Source organism: Erinaceus europaeus, chromosome 18 (genome assembly GCF_950295315.1).
Source record: "Erinaceus europaeus chromosome 18, mEriEur2.1, whole genome shotgun sequence".
NCBI classification, from domain to species: domain Eukaryota; kingdom Metazoa; phylum Chordata; class Mammalia; order Eulipotyphla; family Erinaceidae; genus Erinaceus; species Erinaceus europaeus.
The window spans coordinates 55,755,836-55,773,955 of record NC_080179.1 but is presented as its reverse complement, the minus strand read 5'-3'; the positions used below and the strand labels follow the sequence as shown (position 1 = coordinate 55,773,955).

Below are 18,120 nucleotides of genomic sequence, written 5' to 3'. Positions count from 1 at the left end.
GACCCTGGGTCCATGCTCCCAGAGGGCTAGAGAATGGGAAAGCTATCATGGGAGGGGGTGGGTTATGGAGACTGGGTGGTGGGAATTGTGTGTTGTTGTACCCCTCCTACCTTATGTTTTTGTTCATTAATCCTTTTTTTAAATAAAAAATTTAAAAAAAAGTTAAACCAAATGGTAAATATAATATGTATACTATCACATTTATCAGGCATATTAAGGAGGGAAAGAGAAAATGACCAAAAGGGAAAATGAGAGTAAATTCATAGATGTTTTTCATCACCGTTGCTACTAGGGTTATCACTGAGGCTCAGTGTCTGCATTATCTGTGGCCATGTTTTTTTCCTTTTGTATACAGACAGAGAGACATTGAAAGGAAAGGAGGAGATAGGAAGAAAGAGAGACACCTGCAACACTACTCCACTACCCATGAAGCTTCTCCCTCCAGAAAGTAGGAACAGGGGGACTGAATTTGGGTCTATATATGATAGTGTGTGCATTCTACCAAGTGCACCACTACCCAGCCACACAGATGCTTATTTTAAACAGAGCAATGAGTCTTCTAGAAAATATTCTCACTTCTGAAAGTGTTGACAGTTATGAAGTATCCATCAGCTGAAGTGGTTTCTACAATCTTGTTCTATTGACCTACTTTTAGAAAAGCAGACTTATCAGGACTGGGCAGTAGCACAGCAGATTAAGTGCACAAGACAAAAAGTGTAAGGACCAGCGCAAGGATCCTAGTTCCAGCCCCATATCCCTACCTGCAGAGGGGTGGATTCACAAGCAGTGAAGCAGGTCTGCAGGTGTCTTTCTCCCTCTCTCAATTTCTCTCTGTCCTATCCAACAACAATGGCAGCAATAACAACAACAACAATAATAATAACAACAAGGGCAATAAAAGGGAAAAACAGTCTTGAGGATCAGTGGATTCATAGTGCAGGCACCAAGCCTCAGAAATAACCCTGGAGGCAAAAAAAAAAAAAAAAAAAGAAAGAAAAGAAAAGCAGACTTGTATTTTAATTTTTCTTCAAAATAAGCATATTTTAACACATTTCATTTAAGTTTCATATTTGTGGGCTTCTATTTTCATTTTATTTTTCAGAACTTTAAAAAGCACTGTTACTCATGTAAATGTACTTACTTGTATTTGATAAAGGTGTTAACCTTTTGTGACTAAGGGAATACAATACCGAATTTTAGAACTATTTACAAAGTTTCCTAAAATAACTGTGAGTTAAAATGCAAATGACTAAGATGTACTGGAGTCTACTATTAAATTAATTTACAAGGGCTTTAGTGAAATTAAATTTCCTACAGACTGTAACTCTAATGGTGCTGTGTTTTACTTAATATACTTTATATAATTCACTTTAATTTTTGCAAAGTCATTTAAATATTCAGATATCACTTTTATACATATTCTTCTGGTAACACAATAAACCTGTAGCCAAATTTGTATATGGTATGACTAAAATGAAACTTTTCCATGACCATAAATCTTCTGCAGCATCATATTCTCCAACTCCAATGCATGTTATCTATTTGCAAGAATGGACTCTTAAACATAAATAAATATTTTAAATTATCTGATTTGTGAAACTTTTAAGAAAATTAAAAATACTGTGCAAAGGAAAATATCACTGACATAATCAAGATATCTGAGGTTCACAACATTAATAAAAATTAAAGTTAATATAATATTGCCTTCTAAACATATCAGCTAAATTCAGATGTCATTTTTCTTATAACTGTACTGTGTGTAGTGATGGTCTACTTGACAAGGAAGAAGCATACGTAACCATGGAAATTATCATCTTAATTGACAACAACATGAAAATTCAGAAGTATTATAACAAGCATACAGAGGAAGGTGGAGGGGGCACCATTCAGGAATAGAAATCAAATGTAAGTTTTGTTATAAAGAAAAGAGTCTATTTTTCTTTTCTGGAATTCCCCCTCACTGCTTCACAAATATGAACAAGAACTGAAATGACATGCATAACACTTTAATGAAAGTGGGGCAAAGAAAAAGCCTGGACATTCCTACCTGGTTTCCAGATGAACTGACTATCCCTTTTGCCTTCCAAATGAGATATCTGGGACAGCAAAAGAGAAAGGAATAGAAATAGCCTCCTCATACTTCTCCATAGCCAGCGAGTGATAGTCAGATTACACTTTGGAAACATTCTTCAAATTGTCAACCTCTTGATTTGCCTATTCCTAAAAGAAAGGAAAAAAAAAAGAAGAAAACAAGTAAATTCATCTGTTCCAGAAATTACAAAAGTACACTTTGACAGATGATGTTTATATTTACCAATATAATGATATTACAATAATGATATTATAAAAAATGTACAGATCCATGGCCAGGTAGCTGGTATTGAACTCTTAAGCATATGATTTCAAGTTCAATTCCTGGCACTGCATATGCCACAGTGACACTTTGACTTTCTCTTTCTCTTATTAACAAAGAAATAACTGTTTGAAAAGGAAGTATATGCAATATTAGCATTTTAAGGTCAGCAGTTAATTGGTTACTTTTTTAATTCTTACCCATTGAAATCATCAATTCTGGCAACTCTATACCCGCTCCCTAAAATGTTATTTTTTTAAACATCAGAGCCACTATTAACCTAAATTAAAATAAAGAATAAAAAGACCTAAGCAGACTGAGGTACAGATAATTAGCTCTGTATTGACAAGAAAATTAAACATTGAGAAAAATCTTAGGAAAACACAAGGACTTAAGGGAGCAAGGAAAGGCAATCGGCCAAGAGAACCAGGTAGGTAGCATCATGGTTATATAAGTGTGCTCTCTTGGCTGTGGCCCCAAAGTCCCAGGTTCAATCCCTCACAACACATAAGCCAGAGATTAACAGCTCTCTAGTTAAACAAACAAACAAGCAAAACTAGGTACTGAATTACATTTTGTGACTGGGCATCCACCATGAGTGGGCTGTGACTATTATGAAGGACTCTAAGGATAAAGGGAAATGAATGAGATTTACAAAGTACATTTTAAAAAGCCTAGTGAGGGACTATGGCTTTCTTCCTGTGAATATAACAACAATCACAGGTGAGTAAACGACTTTCAAATAACTAACAACAGGGTACATAGTGGACTACCAGTGGACCATGACATAGAGGGAACTAGTGAAATTATCTAACTAAATATTGATAAATATATATTTGTTTGTTTCTGTCTGAAATAGTCAACTCAAAGCAAATGACCAAAATTTCATATGTATATAATAAATGGTAAGTCAGATTATCTGGCCTAGTGGAACCCCTTTACTAAGAAATAAGAAGAGAAAAAAAAAAAGAAAGAAGAAGAGAGCAAGTTTGAAAAAACTGACAGAAGGGTGCCTAGTGGTAACACATGGGTTAAGTGCACATGGCACAAAGGGCAAGGACTAGCATAAGGATCCCAGTTCAAGCCCCCGGGTCCCCACCAGGGGGGTTGCTTCATGAGTGGTAAAGCAGGTCTGCAGGTGTCTATCTTTCTCTCCCCCTCTCTGTCTTCTGGTCCTATCTCAATTTCTCTCTGTCCTATCCAATAACAATGACAGCAATAACAACAATGATAAACAACAAGGGCAAAAACCAGGAGAAGTGGCCTCCAGGAGCAGTGGATTCGTAGTGCAGGCACCAAGACCCAGTAATAACCCTGGAGGCAAATAAATAAACTGGTAGAAAAAATTTTTGAGCATCTTAAATATGATGTGTCTACTGGATACACAGAAAAAAATTGCCCAACTATCAGAACTTTCTATTTGGATTTAAGGAGACTTAACAAAACTCACCACAGCACATATACTAGATTCATAAAACTATGCACTTGCATCTCTCTTTCCCCCACCCCACTCCTCTCCACTCTTCCCTCCCTCTTATTGTCACCAGGTATTGGTGTCTCAGTGCCTGCACAACAACAACATAACAGATTCAGTGGCTTCCCTTTCTATCCCTTCATATCTCTCCTCTCTCTCTCTCTCTCTTTCCCTCTCTCTCTCTCTCTCTCTCTCTCTCTCTCTCTCTCTCTCTATCTGTGTACTCTATTGGATGTACCACTACGATGTCCCATTAGGAGACTATTAAGATATCAAGAGATATAGGTCAAAGTGAGATAAGTGAATTGAACAGTAAAAAGATACCAAAGGTAGAAGCCATTGTCCCTAAGTATTTATTCCAAATTGTTAACAAAGTGGGTTGCAGATTGGCTGTTTCTTAGTGCCTAAAAAAAAAAAAAAAAAGTAGCTACTGTATCTTTTCTATATATGTAGGAGAAAAATATATATCATTTATATTATGATTTTAGAAGCTCCTACCCTACTTCTAAGCAGTGATGGCATTTATCCCCAGAGTTCTCATAAAGTCAGATGATGTGCTCAGAAATGTGCTGAATATAGAACTACTTCAAATAAAACAGACAAGTGCAACCTGCAAAACAAGTCTTGGCACACTTGAAGAACACTCCCAGGGCACAGTAGCAACATACAATTTCATGGTGCCATTGGGGCACTACTAGACACATTGTAAGTCTTTGGTCACTGTGCCCTATGGTGGAGGTAGATGGCACTTTAGTGAAGATGAAGAATGCTAGCACATACTTGCAGGAGAAATGGAGTTGTACCCGAGGCCACAGCTATCTTGTGAAACAACATAACCCTAACTAAAGAACTAATAATGATATAAAGAACTAAACTGACTCTATTTCTTTAAAGCAGACATCGACAATACGATTCATCATGTGTGCTTATGCTAAACACTAAACAGCATGCATACTGAATTTGAATTTTCAGGCCAGTTGTTGGTTATTACACCAGGCCCCTGCATTGCTTAATGCTGTGGTCTATTTACATAATCATTGTTTTGTCTGAGACCCACCCTGGCTGCAGGGCATTGGTTTTATCCCCAAGATGAAAGCCTTGCTAGCTTTTAGCTCTTTTTCAGCTCTGCCCCCTCTCCTAGTCATTTCCTTTTTTCTGACCTGCCACTTCCATCTCAGAAGGTATAAAGGCAGATTCTTTTCTGATCAATAAAAGCACTCCTTTGCATCCCACTCAGCCATGAGAGTTCCTGGTTCCTCTCCTGCGTCCTTGAGTAAACAGCAGCCTAGGTTGACTCTGGCAGAGTTCTTTCCAACCCAGAGAGCAAGTGCCTGGGAAGAAACACCCTCAGGTGAGCCCGGCAGCCAGTGAAATAGCCCAGTTGAAGAGTGTGCTATTTTGTGAAACACCTGACTCAGATTTGAACCTGGTCCCCACTACACTGAAGGAAGCCTAAGTGCTGTGGTCTCTTTTCCTTTCTCTCTGTATATTTCTCTGGAAAATTGTACCCCACCCTTTTTTTTCTTTTTCTTATTATCTTTTCTTTTCTTTTTTCATCACAACACTCCTTAGTGCTGGCTTACAGCTGTGCCTGGGAGATCCTCAGGTTCACAATGGACTTGCACTGTGCTATGATGCCATGTTCCTCCCCGCACCCTCATCTCCGCCCACTTCCCAACTGTAGCTTTTCCTAAAATCTTTTTGATGCAAATAAAAACAACAATGAGATACCACTTCAACCCTGTGAGAATGGCATACATCAGAAAAGGCAGCAGCAACAAATGCTGGGGAGGTTGTAGGGTCAAAGGAACCCTCCTGCACTACTGGTAGGAATATAAATTGGCCAAACCTCTGTAGAGAGCAGGCTGGACAACTCTCAGAAGGCTAGAAATGGACCTACCCTATAACCTTGCAATTCTTCTTCTGGGGATATATCCTAAGGAACCCAACACACCCAACCAAAAAGATTTCTGTATACCCATGTTCATAGCAGTACAATTTGTCATAGCCAAAACCTGGAATCGACCCAGGTGCCCAACAACTGATGAGTGGCTGAGTGAGTTGTGTTATATATAGATAATGCAATACTACTCAGCTATTAAAAATGGTGAATTCACGTCCTTCACCTTATCTTGGATGGAGCTTGAAGAAATCATGTTAAGTGAGATGTCAGAAACAGAAGGATGAATATGGGATGATCTCACTCACATTCAGAAGTTGAAAAACAATATCAGAAGAGAAAACACAATGCAGAACTTGGACTGGAGGTAGTGTATTGCACCAAAGTAAAAGACTCTGGGGTGTGGGGGGAGTTCAGGTCTTAGAACATGATGGCAGAGGACCTAGTTTGGGCTGTATTGTTATGTGGAAAACTGGAAAATTTTATGCATGTACAAAGCATTGCATCTAATATCCACTGTAAAACATTAATCCCCCAATAAAGAAATTAAAAAAAAAAAAAACCTTTTTGCTACCTTGCATAGTATTTATGTGTGAAGCAGTAACAAGTAATCCCTCCTCAAGTAAAAATATGCTTAAGTTAGTTTGTCATTAAACAACCTGAATTATTCTGACTATGAAATGTTTTCTAGATACTACTGAAACAATCCAAGTGGCTATTCATACCTGGAATCATTCTGTGTCCCATGCATGTATGAGTGTTAGAACACACAGAACATTACAGTGAAGCATTCTTGTAACCTATCTCCTGCTCTGCAGGTCAGGATCCTACACCACAGCCTGAGTCATACCTGTGTAGATCTACACCAGGGGCTGAGGAGACAATGAAACTGGGCTGGGACAGAGAACAATCCCAAGTATATGTCTTTTCGTTGGTGCCTATAAAGCTATATTAGCCTATACTCAAACCAGCTAGTATAGAAAGGGGAGCCCCCTTAACTAGAAGCCATGAAATCTCTACTCCCAAACACATTTCCATTTATGTTATATGTTATTTACTGTAGCCCTTTTTATGAGACATTTGCACATATACTCATGCTCAGGAGGTTCCAATGAGACTATATATGAGCCTGGAATAGTCATACACTTACTCACATGATGACATGTTCACCATTCACTATCTCCATGCTTTACACACGTAAGTAAAATGAGAATCTTTGATGACTTGAAGGAAAGTATATAAGGGAATCTGAATACCAAACTACGATGCTCTCTTTCCTCCAAATATCTAAGACTGATTAAATTATTCTTTGGAAGATACTAGAAGTCATTTATATGTAATGTCTGAGAAGCAACAAAAAGTTCACTATAACAAGTGAGAGAAGACAAGAAGCAATTAGAGATTTTACTCCTCTGTTTATACAAGTGAGGAAATGTTGCAACTCTGATAAAAATAGATTATGCAGGAAGCATGTGCTACCCAACATAGCATGAATAATTAATGTCATGAAGGCCCCTGAATTTCCAAACTGCCATATTTACTATATATCTTAGCATCAAAATTGTTTTTGCAGGGTTAGCTCTAAACTGGTGAATACTAAAAGAAAATTTAAAAAGTCTTCTTTTATGACTCAGTTTTCAAAATATTTAAAGGCCATTCAAACTGAAAACTCTGTCTTATACTTCCTATGCATTTCATGTGTTTCCTTAAGTACATTCTTATCATTGAAATCTTTGAATATTTACAAGGCACAGTACTTAAAATAAAAACGGTTCCAATTTGCTTTCAGCCCAAAGGAAGAGCAAAGAGTGGGAGAAAAGCAAACTTAGCTGTGCATATCCCCATAGTGCCATCTCTTGGCAAATGCACAGAGAAGATGGCTCAATAAAACACACAGGCCATGGCCACTCAAATGTGGACATGGAAGGAGTTGTTGATAGTTGTCTTCTGCAAATGACCTGGAGAAATCACAGAAGTGTTTGCTCTTTACTCGCCTGTCTAGTCTTTGCAATACTCTGCACAATTTCTCCTCTTGTCGTCTGTCAATAGACAAAATAATGATCTAAGTACTTCATTTATTTCCTATCACAATTGTATTAAATATTTTCATATCACCCCTTGGCCATTTTTTTTTTATTTTTATCATTTCCATTGGGGATAAATGGTTTAGAGTGCAGCTGTTGACACATGGGTATGCTTTCTCATCTCTCTGTGAACTTTCTCTGCAGGACACTCTCATGTATAACTTCAGGCCTTTTTCATCACCATTCATCAGGAACCCAAGGTTTTATTTACCTGGTTGGTCCCTCCTTGTCCTTCCTGAGTCCTTTGTTTTGGGGATAAAAATAATGGACAGAGAGAATTTAGGTGAAAACTATTCAGAGATCAAATATTTACTAGAAGGTTAACATTTTGCTATGCCAGTGTTGAAAAATTCAGTGAAAGCCTTATCCCAGCAATATTTAAGTGATGTTTTTACTACTCTTCTGCCCTGCAGCAAAGGGGTGGGAGATCATTTCTCAGCCTCCCGATCCTGTGACTTCATGTCATATTTTTGAAGAGTTAGAAGTACTCTGTACCAAAAGCCCCATTAAAGATCAGAATGACTCTGTGGAGAAGAAAACAGGTATTACCATCATTACGAGAGAGTGACCCCTGGCCACATAATGACATGATGTGGAGTAAAATCTTCATGCCTTTAAACCACTGGTTTCATTCTCCATGTACCACACTAAATCACAGCAAACAGAAACCTGGGTTGCTTGCAAGCATAAGATAATACAACCACATGACATTCAGTTTATTGTCATTATAACAGGCCTGTCAGACACAATGAAGACTAAAGTTTTCAGAGTCCACACAAATACTTTACATACCTATGAATAAATATTTGCCATAGGGCAAAATAGATGGCAAAATAGATAAGAGAACTGGGTCATGTTTGCCAAAACCTTCAAAACTGCTTATTGGCAGCTATAACACAGAAAGCTTCTTCGTTTCTTCCAAATCTATGAGGTTTTGGTGTGTGTGTGTGGGGGGCAGCTCATCAAGAAAAGCACAGAATCTGTATATAGGAGAACTTGAGTTTGGTGCTTAGCATTTCACATGGTGATGAGCTAATCCAGATTCTTCTCTCTCATGAAAAACAAAAACAAAACAAAAATAAATAAAACAGTGCTGTGGAGATAGCATTATGGTTATGCAAAAGGTTTTCATGCTTGAAGCTCTGGAGTTCCAGATTCAGCTCCTATTATCACTACAAACTAGATCTGAACAGAGGTAGTGTGTGTGTGTGTGTGTGTGTGTGTGTGTGTGTGTGTGTGTGTGTGTGTGTGTGTGTGTGGGTGTGTGTGTGTGTGTGTGTGTGTGTGTGTGTTTCTCTCTAGTTTTCTCTATGTATCTTTCTCATTTAACAAACAAAACAAAACTACATTTTTTTTGAAATGGCTTTTCAAAAATTTTCTCCGTGAGTAGAGTGTAGAACTTGTATGCCTGAGACACCATGTTTGATCCCTGTCACAGTGCCTCATCTGAGTTGTATGGTACCCTGATATCCCTCTCTCTTTCCACTCTCCTCTCTCCCTCCCTCTTTTAATCATTACTTAACAAATAAAACTACATATTTTATAGGATGCCCAACACACACACAACATATATATTCCCAGGTTTCTCTACAGTTAGAGAAATGGCACAGTGCACAGTACTGTCCAATGCTTTTCAGGCACAAGTTTAAAGAGGACAGGTGAAATACGTTTACATTATCCCTCTCTGGAATACAGACATAATACATCAAGGTGCCCCATGTGTCTTGAAATCATCAGGACAAAAATCTCCACAATGAATGATGAAATAGAGTTGTAGAAGGGGCTTAAGAGTCCAAGAGCCATAATGCAACTGAAATAACCATCTGAAATGCTTAACTTCATGCCTTTCTGCTTTGTGTGGAAAAGTTGATTTATTTCCTGATATCTTACTTGTGTTTTCAATTACACTAGCTGAAAGCAAATCTCTTACAGTATCCATGACCCCAGATACAGTGGGTCTATTTATAGACATAACTATTTGGTTGTGTGTCTCTTTTATGATTCTACATATTGAAACACAGTCTCTCACATGACTCAAGCAACAGTGGGATATGTAAACCTGAACGTCTCACTTTTTAAGTAAGTGAGGATTTTAATCCTTTTCACAAAAGCTTCCTTCGGTGACCCATGCATTCATAGAAGGAAAAAAATTATAGTGTCATTGTATTAAAGAAAGGAATATTTTATGTATAATAAACAGTAGATTAAAAAGAAATGCAACATTTACTAAGTTGCCTTAGGTTTTCCCAAGAGAACAAATCAGCTTTTATAGACATTGTCTATAATATGAACATATTTTATGTGGCTAGTTTCTATGTAGTTGTCAACCCCTCCCTGATTCTAAAGAATTATGTATAACTTCTTATGAATAAAAATATGTTTCATCATAATCATCATCATTATCATCTCATGAGGAATCTCATCACCTCAAGAAATCATATCAGCATTACCCCTTATATTCCTGGTTCTTTCTTAAATCTTTCACTATTCCTTTGTTCTTAACTAGATATTAACATTGCATTAGTTGCTCCTTCTCAACCTCTTTTTTCTATATTCCTCCTCATTTTAATCCCTAAATTAATTCATCTCTGACTTTTGACTCTTTCTTCTCAAGTTTTGTCCATTCCCCAAATGATATAATTTAGTTCGCCACCTTAGGATGCCGTTTCTCCATATCCATTCACATAGATCAACTTTTGACTTCTTTCTTGATCTCACCACACCCAATTTCTGAATGTTTCTCCATGTAGGTAACCCATAAGTAATTTATGGTTTCCTATGGAGACTGAAGCGTTAAGTATCTCCCTTCAATATCGCCATCTCAAAAATATAATTGACTACTCCAAACCAGAAGCCCAGAATTATGCAGAATACATTTTTTTTCACGTGTGAAAAACAATCCATCAATAAACCTAGCTGGCAACTCCCTCGTAGTCACTTCCCATATTTGGGTTCCTATCTTAACTATCTTAACTTCTTATCTCAGACACTATAACAACATAGCTGAGTTTCCTGCTCTCACTCTTTGCCACCTTCTATGTATTCTTCCTCTTTAAAATTCTTTCATGCCTTCTTATTAAAAAATATTAAAAGATCTTGCTGGTCGGACTTCTGCTTCCTCTCCTTACCTATGTTCATTAATTCCTGCCTACCTTATATCGGTGGTGGCTTTCTTGTTTTAGGCAAGATATGCTAAACTTGAACATCTCAGGGTTCTTGTACTGCTGTTCCCTAAGTATCTCCATGATTTTCTTCTTCATTTTATTAGTCTCCAAGACTTAACCAGATTAACATATTTTCAGTAAAGTGATAATTATATCACCCTCTTTTCTTATTGTGTTACTTGTTTGTAACACTTTCAAAAGATTAGTTCAAACAATACAAAGGCACTGGAGGAGCTTTGGTATTGTGGTCTGACCTATCCCTCTCTGTGTGTGTGTGTGTGTTGTTGTTCTTTATTTCAATCTGAAAAAGCTAGTGAAGTCTGGGAGCTGTGGGGTGGAAGGGGAAGGAAAAAAAAAGGACAGAAAACTTCAGCTTGTTCACTCCTGTATGCCACATACCTAGCTCACTGTCTGGAAAGCAGCATCTAATCAATAGATATTTGGTAAAGGAATGAATAAGTCTTCATATATATATATATATATATATATATATATATATTTAATTCATATATATATATACCTTTTTACCACTTAAATTGTCTTAATCTTGGAACATAATCATGATGAAGATGTTTTAACATATAGTGTGAAATAGATTATTAAAATTACATGTCTGAAAATTGACTCTTTCAAAAGATAGTAAAATCATTTCTAAATTTCCAATATTTTGAACATATTTAGTAAATTCAAATAACACAGGTAATGGGTCCAATGGTCCCTTTCTCTCCCTCTCTATTTTGTCAGAAAAGAAATTTAAATAATATGAAATAAAAGAGTGCAAAACATGATAGAATCATTGTGCAGGCACAGTGCCCCAGTGATAACACTGTTAAAATATTAATAAGTAATGCCCCGGGCTATGCTAATGTAGTAAACAATTAATTGCATTTACATAATGTCTTCAAGTTTGTGAGCAACTATCTGCCCTAATCTTGCTTCCTACTTCTATTGTCAACTCTAACACCATCTTCCCAGATGATATTTCTAGCTATCAAGTTCAAATAAATAATACTAAGACAAAGGCTCCTAGGAACATACCTAAAATAGACTTCCTTCTACCCTAAGGTTCCTACTTTCATCTGCTCTACTCCTGATTCATGGTTCCTGTTTATTAAATATTTTTTTCCTGCTTTCCAGGTTACTACATTTCAGTCATCAAGTTGCTGATGTTTCAATAACACCAGCCTGACTTTACTGTGCAGATGAACTCACCAATGCTTCCTGGACAAAACCATACCATGAGACTCTGACTGTAGAACTGAGGTTACCAAAAAGGGAGGAGAACTGGGACAGAGTCTCGCATTTTAAAACCATATCTCTATGTCTGCTTGTTTGTTTGTATAAGGGCTTGACCTGAGGAGCCCCATGCTGGCCTCCCCAGCGACCATTCCAGTTAGTTCCAGGAAAATTCTTGACCCAATAAGTGTGCAGTACTCTCACAAATACCTTTGGACGAGAGGATGTATGTGGTGGGTGAAGGAGCTCAATGGATCCCCCCAAAATAAAAAAGAACTTTCTTGTTCCCCAAAAGGGTTTTTTCTTTTAAAAATAACCACCTATGTTAGCTTCTGTACCCTGCTTGCTTGTGGAAGTTGTGGGTTTTGGCTTTTTTCTTCTTTTAATTATTTATTTATTTATTTATTTATTTTCCCTTTTGTTGCCCTTGTTTACAACATTGTTGTAGTAGTTATTATTGTTGTTGTTCTTGATGTCATCGTTGATAGGACAGTGAGAAATAAAGAGGGGAGGGGGAAGACAGAGGGAGAGAAAGACAGACACCTGCAGACCTGCTTCACTGCTTGTGAAGGGACTCCCCTGCAGGTGGGGAGCCAGCGGCTTGAACTGGGATCCTTATGCCAGTTCTTGCGCTTCATGCCACATGCACTTAACCCACAGACTACCGCTCAACTGCCCTGGTTTTTGGCTTTATAAACAGCTGTGTAACAAGGGCTGCTGCTCTCTAGAAATCACCTTGCTGTGAGGTAGCCCACGGCTAGGAAATAAAGACTCAGGTTTTGGACCTTGGTCTCCAGTTGTCTCCTTTGCCTCTACCCCACAACACTTTATTTTGACAGAATGGTCTTTAAATGATTTATGCCTCATATAGGAAAGCAACATAAAGGGAAACAAAAACATTTAAGGGTTGACTTGTAAATGTGTGGCTTCCTACTTTTCACCTCTATTATTCGATCAATTGAGATATCTGCTTCAGGAAAAGATGTTGTCCGGATCATAATCCTTGCATTTAAAAGGAAAGTGAAAAGCACTGATTAAACTGTTTTTGTCATTTTAACTTTAATGGCTAATACAATGTATCTACTTTAAGATAAATTTAAATTAGTTAAATTGAAAACAATAATGGATTGTCTCATTTAAGTTTAACTTTTGTTAATTTTTATTTGTTTGTTTATTTTGTTTTTGTTTTCTTGTCTTTTTTTCAGCACACTACTGAGCTCTGGCATAGATAGAATGGGGACTGACCCTGGGACTTCAGACCCTATTCTATCTCTGCTGCCCTTTAAGTTAGGTTTTTGAACAGAGCAATAGAAAATTTTATGACACCCCCCACACACACACAAACATGCTTTTCTTTCCTTTCTCTCTTTCTTTCTATTTATGAGTGGGATCATCCCATACTAGTCTTTATCTCAGAGAAGACGGGATCGTTGTTCTTAATAGCTACACCTCACAACAATCCTGTGTCGATGCTCCCAGAGGGATAAATAATAGGGAAGATATCAAGGGAGGGGATTGGATATGGAGCTCTGGAGGTGGGTTGTGTGGAAATGTACCCCTCTTATTCTGTAGTCTTGTCAATATTCCCATTTTATAAATAATAAAAAATAATTTAAAAGTGGCTGCTGAGAAGTAGTGGTGGGGTCTTCCAGGCACCAAACCCCAGCAATAACCCTGTTGGCAAAAATAAGTGAATACATATGAGGTGAAATTAAATAATAATTAAAAAAAAACTAAATCTGATGGCAACTGTCTCCAAACATATTTTCTTTCCCACTGTAAACCTTAATATGGAATATAGTTATTCACTAAATTAATCAATATCATCTACTTCTAATCTCACAGAAACTAGTGGTTATAATGATTTTCATCTTTATGTATACTAGATTACACTAGTTTTGTGTTTGTATACATTAAAAGCATATGTATGTACAACCAAAATACAAAACCAAATTTTTCAAGAACTGATTTTTCTCAGAGTTCACTGGGTATCCAGTGAAATCTGCCACTGGAAATTTTACATTTAGAAGTTTAATTACAAACTTAGATAAGTGGGTTATAATGAAAGATATCTCTAGCAAGGGAGACCAGACAGATGCATTGTGAATGCATTAAACACCAGAGAGGGAGAGAACTTTCCATCAGTAGAAAAATTTTAATTAAACAGCAATTGGATAGAAATCTTCTGTGAAATGATATTACTGTTACCACAGTTCATTAAAACTCTGTTCTATATAATGCATTCTTTAAAGTCAGTCCATGCTGGAAAGTATGCTCACAACTTTCACTCTTAGTCCAATCTGTATACAGAAAATGACAAAAAGCCTTGGGGATGAAGGAGGGGAAAGGTCCTTTCGTGAAAGTGGGAATGAAAATGTCTGCTTGCATGCTGATCCATGTGAACTGTGCCCAAAGTGGCTGCCCACTGCATGGACAACCACTCACTGGTTTCAGAAAGTGAGTGAGTCAGTTCTGACCACCAAAGTGTCCTCCTCTCATTAGCAGTGCACGTTAGACAAATCCCAAGGGGTGGTTAGAATTGGTGTCTAATAAAACCATCCTTGGCATGAATGAAATTGTTTACTTGGGATAGTATGTTGGTAAAGTCATACATTTTCAAGTCTGAATAAAATTTCTGTGGCTCACTACATCCCCCACCAAAGCTCTATGGTGACTGACACTAACCTAGTGAGGCTGCACATTTATACCCCTGAAAATTTACAAATCTGTAAAGTTCTGTTGAATCACTAATAAAAAGGGAGAAAACAAGTCCTATGGTTCTAAAATGCCCAGTCAAAAGTCTAACCCTTGTATTACGGGACTACATTTGGGGTTTTTTGCTGTTACTCTAACATCTAGATCCAGTATAGAATACTCAAGTTTGAATATGTGAGGTGAATATATATAGAAATTTACTTACTCAAAATTTAATAAACTTAAAATAAACAAAAATTGGGAGCCGAAGGATAGTGCAGCAGGTTAAGCACACATGGCGCAAAGTGCAAGGGCCCGGCTTAAGGATCTGGTTCGATCCCCCAGCTCCCCACCTGAAGGGGGAAGGTTGCTTCACAGGCGGTGAAGCAGGTCTGCAGATGTCTATCTTTCTCTCCCCCTCTCTGTCTTCCCCTGCTCTCTCCATTTCTCTCTGTCCTATCCAAAAATGACAACATCAACAACAACAATAATTATTACAACAATAAAACAACAAGGGCAACAAAAGGGAATAAATATTTTTTAATTTTTTTTAAATAAACAAACAAAATTATGGGGAGCAACAAGATAGTTCTTCAGGACAGTGTCTGCTTTGCCACATGTTACCCAGGTTTAAGCATGGACCTCTCAGGGGTAAGCTTTGGTGCCATGGTACCTCCACCACCATTGTGCACCAGGATCTGAAATTAAAGACCCCCATAACCCCCAGAGTCCTTTACTTTTGTTACACACAAAAAGAACTAAAAAAAATATTAGTGACTTAATATTAATTTACAAAATTTTAATATAACATGGTTATAATTCTGCACTACCCCCAACACTAAAGTTTATCCCATTCCCTCCATTGGAAGCTATAATAGTTCTCCCAATGTTGCAGATATGGGTTAATGACTATTTCTATAACTATATGTCTCTCTCTATAGATATAGATATTTTTAATTGTCCTACCTTCTTTTTCTTTCTTTCTTTTTAAATTTATTTATTGGGTAATTAATGTTTTATATTTGACAGTAAATACAATAGTTTGTACATGCATAACATTTCCCAGTTTTCCATATAACAATACAACCCCCACTAGATCCTCTGTCATCCTTCCTGGATCTGTATTCTCCCCACCCACCCACCCCACAGAGTCTTTTACTTTGGTGCAATAAGCTAGTTCCTGTTCAGGTTCTACTTGTGTTGACAATTCGTTTGGATTTATATGTTAACTCTTTTTTTCAGCCACTAGGTTTCTGATGCTACGATGATGCCAACCGGACTTCTCTGGGCAGAAGACCCCACCAGTGTGTCCTTGAGCCTCACTTCCCCAGAGTCCCACCCCACCCCACTAGAGAAAGAGAGAGACAGGCAGGGAGTATGGATTGACCAGCCAACACTCATGTTCAACGGAGAAGCAATTGAAGAAGCCAATCTCCCACCCTCTGCACCCCATAATGACACTGGGCCCATGCTCCCAGAGGGTTAAAAAAATAGGAAAGCTATCAGGGGAGGGGATGGGATACAGAGTTCTGGTGGTGGGAATTGCATGGAGTTGTACCCTTCTTACCCTATGGTTTCTGTCAGTGTTTCTTTTTTATGAAGAAAATTTAAAAAAAACAAAATATATATATGATATTAAAAATTCAATATTAAAAAGTTGAGTGATTTTTGTGTAAACCATTTCAAACTGGCTTACTCTTCAAATGATAATATCTGTTCTTCCTTGATTTTATATTCCCTCAATAATTTCCAATATATGCCATGCTTTCCCAAATATGTTATTCTTCTTACTCTAGAGCAACTCTTTTTGTACCCATTCATTCACAAGTACAGAAAGAAAGAAGTGTAGAAGTCAATTTTTAACAAATAAAAGAATATTGGTAGGATTGATAGAAGGACTTGCAACATCAAAGGAATAAAAGAACAGGCCTTTATAGATCAGTGTTTTAAAATATTTGTTTATTTTTATCATAGATAGAGAGTAGAGAATGAGAAAGAAATAGTGGGAATGGAGCAGAAAAGGGAGAGTAAGCATGAGACAAGAAGAGAGAAAGAGGGAAGGAGGAGAGAGATGAAGAAGGGGAAGGGGGTAGGGAGGCTGAAGGAGAGGGAGAGGGACCAGAACAGAGCTCAAATCTCACATATGTAACACCAGGGTTTCAACCTGGGGTTTAGGCTCAGTACTATACTCTACCATTGAGCCATATCTCTGATTTTCACTTTATTTCTGGCTTTAATATTTTTTATAATCAGGCATCAATGAATAATTCCAATGACAGAATTAATTTAGTGCTTTATGAAATAGTTGATTCCACTTTTTTGATAGTTCCAATCATAGGACATGCATCACAATCCTAAAGCCTTTGATCATAACTCTTTCCAGTACAGATAAAATAGTTTTCAACTTTCTCCTGCATAACAAAACTCCAACTCTATTTCAGATGTAATATTTCCAGTTCATTGAATTATTTCCGTATTAATGGTTCCCAATTCCTTTACTAATGTGGCATTTTTCTCCAGACATGCTTCCATAAAGTAAAGAACAATTCTCTGGATAAGGACTTGATTCTGGGTCATTAGCAGTTAGATTCACAATAGCTGGCCAAATAAAGAACAATTGGGCAGGGCAATTGCCTCCAGAACCAGTCATGCTAAGTCCATTAAAATAAAATAGTCCCTAGTGCACAGACATATTCATGTAAAAGTCTATTATTAATGCTAATTTGGAAACATGACAATGTTAATCAGAAATACACTAACCTAAATGTATGCTATGGGAAATGATTAATTAACACTGTTATATCTCGTAAGTAGAGTATTGTATAATCATATTACGCAATTATAAGAGTAAGACAATATAGGAAATGTGCATATAAGCTGAAAAGCTACCAATATCATATGTTTGAGTAAAATGAGGGGGGAAATCTATGCATTGTTTCAGATGTTATGTGAGATAAGCCAGAAAGAGGATGAATAGGAAATGATCTCATTCATAGATAAAAAGAAACAAGAACAGAATTTGACTGCACCAACAGAATTTGTATTGCACCAACATAAAGGACTCTAGGGATTGGGGGGGGGGGGTGAGGTCCTGGAGCATAATGGGAGAGGAGGTCCTAGGTGTGTGTGTTGAGGGGCTAGAGTGCAGAAAACTGAGAAATTTTATACATGTATCAATCACTGTATTTACTGTCTACTGTAAACCATGAATCTCA

General features: G+C 37.3%; 1 protein-coding gene across 1 annotated transcript in view; it reads right to left on the bottom strand.

Moving 5' to 3' along the window:
- Positions 1-18,120, bottom strand: part of THSD7B (thrombospondin type 1 domain containing 7B) — a 1,062,005-nt gene that overhangs the window by 906,098 nt on the left and 137,787 nt on the right. Inside the window, exon 2 of the mRNA XM_007525013.3 lies at positions 2,048-2,220. Coding sequence (XP_007525075.1) covers positions 2,048-2,186 — 139 coding nt within the window. The 5' untranslated portion in view covers positions 2,187-2,220. The remainder of the gene's footprint in view (positions 1-2,047; positions 2,221-18,120) is intronic.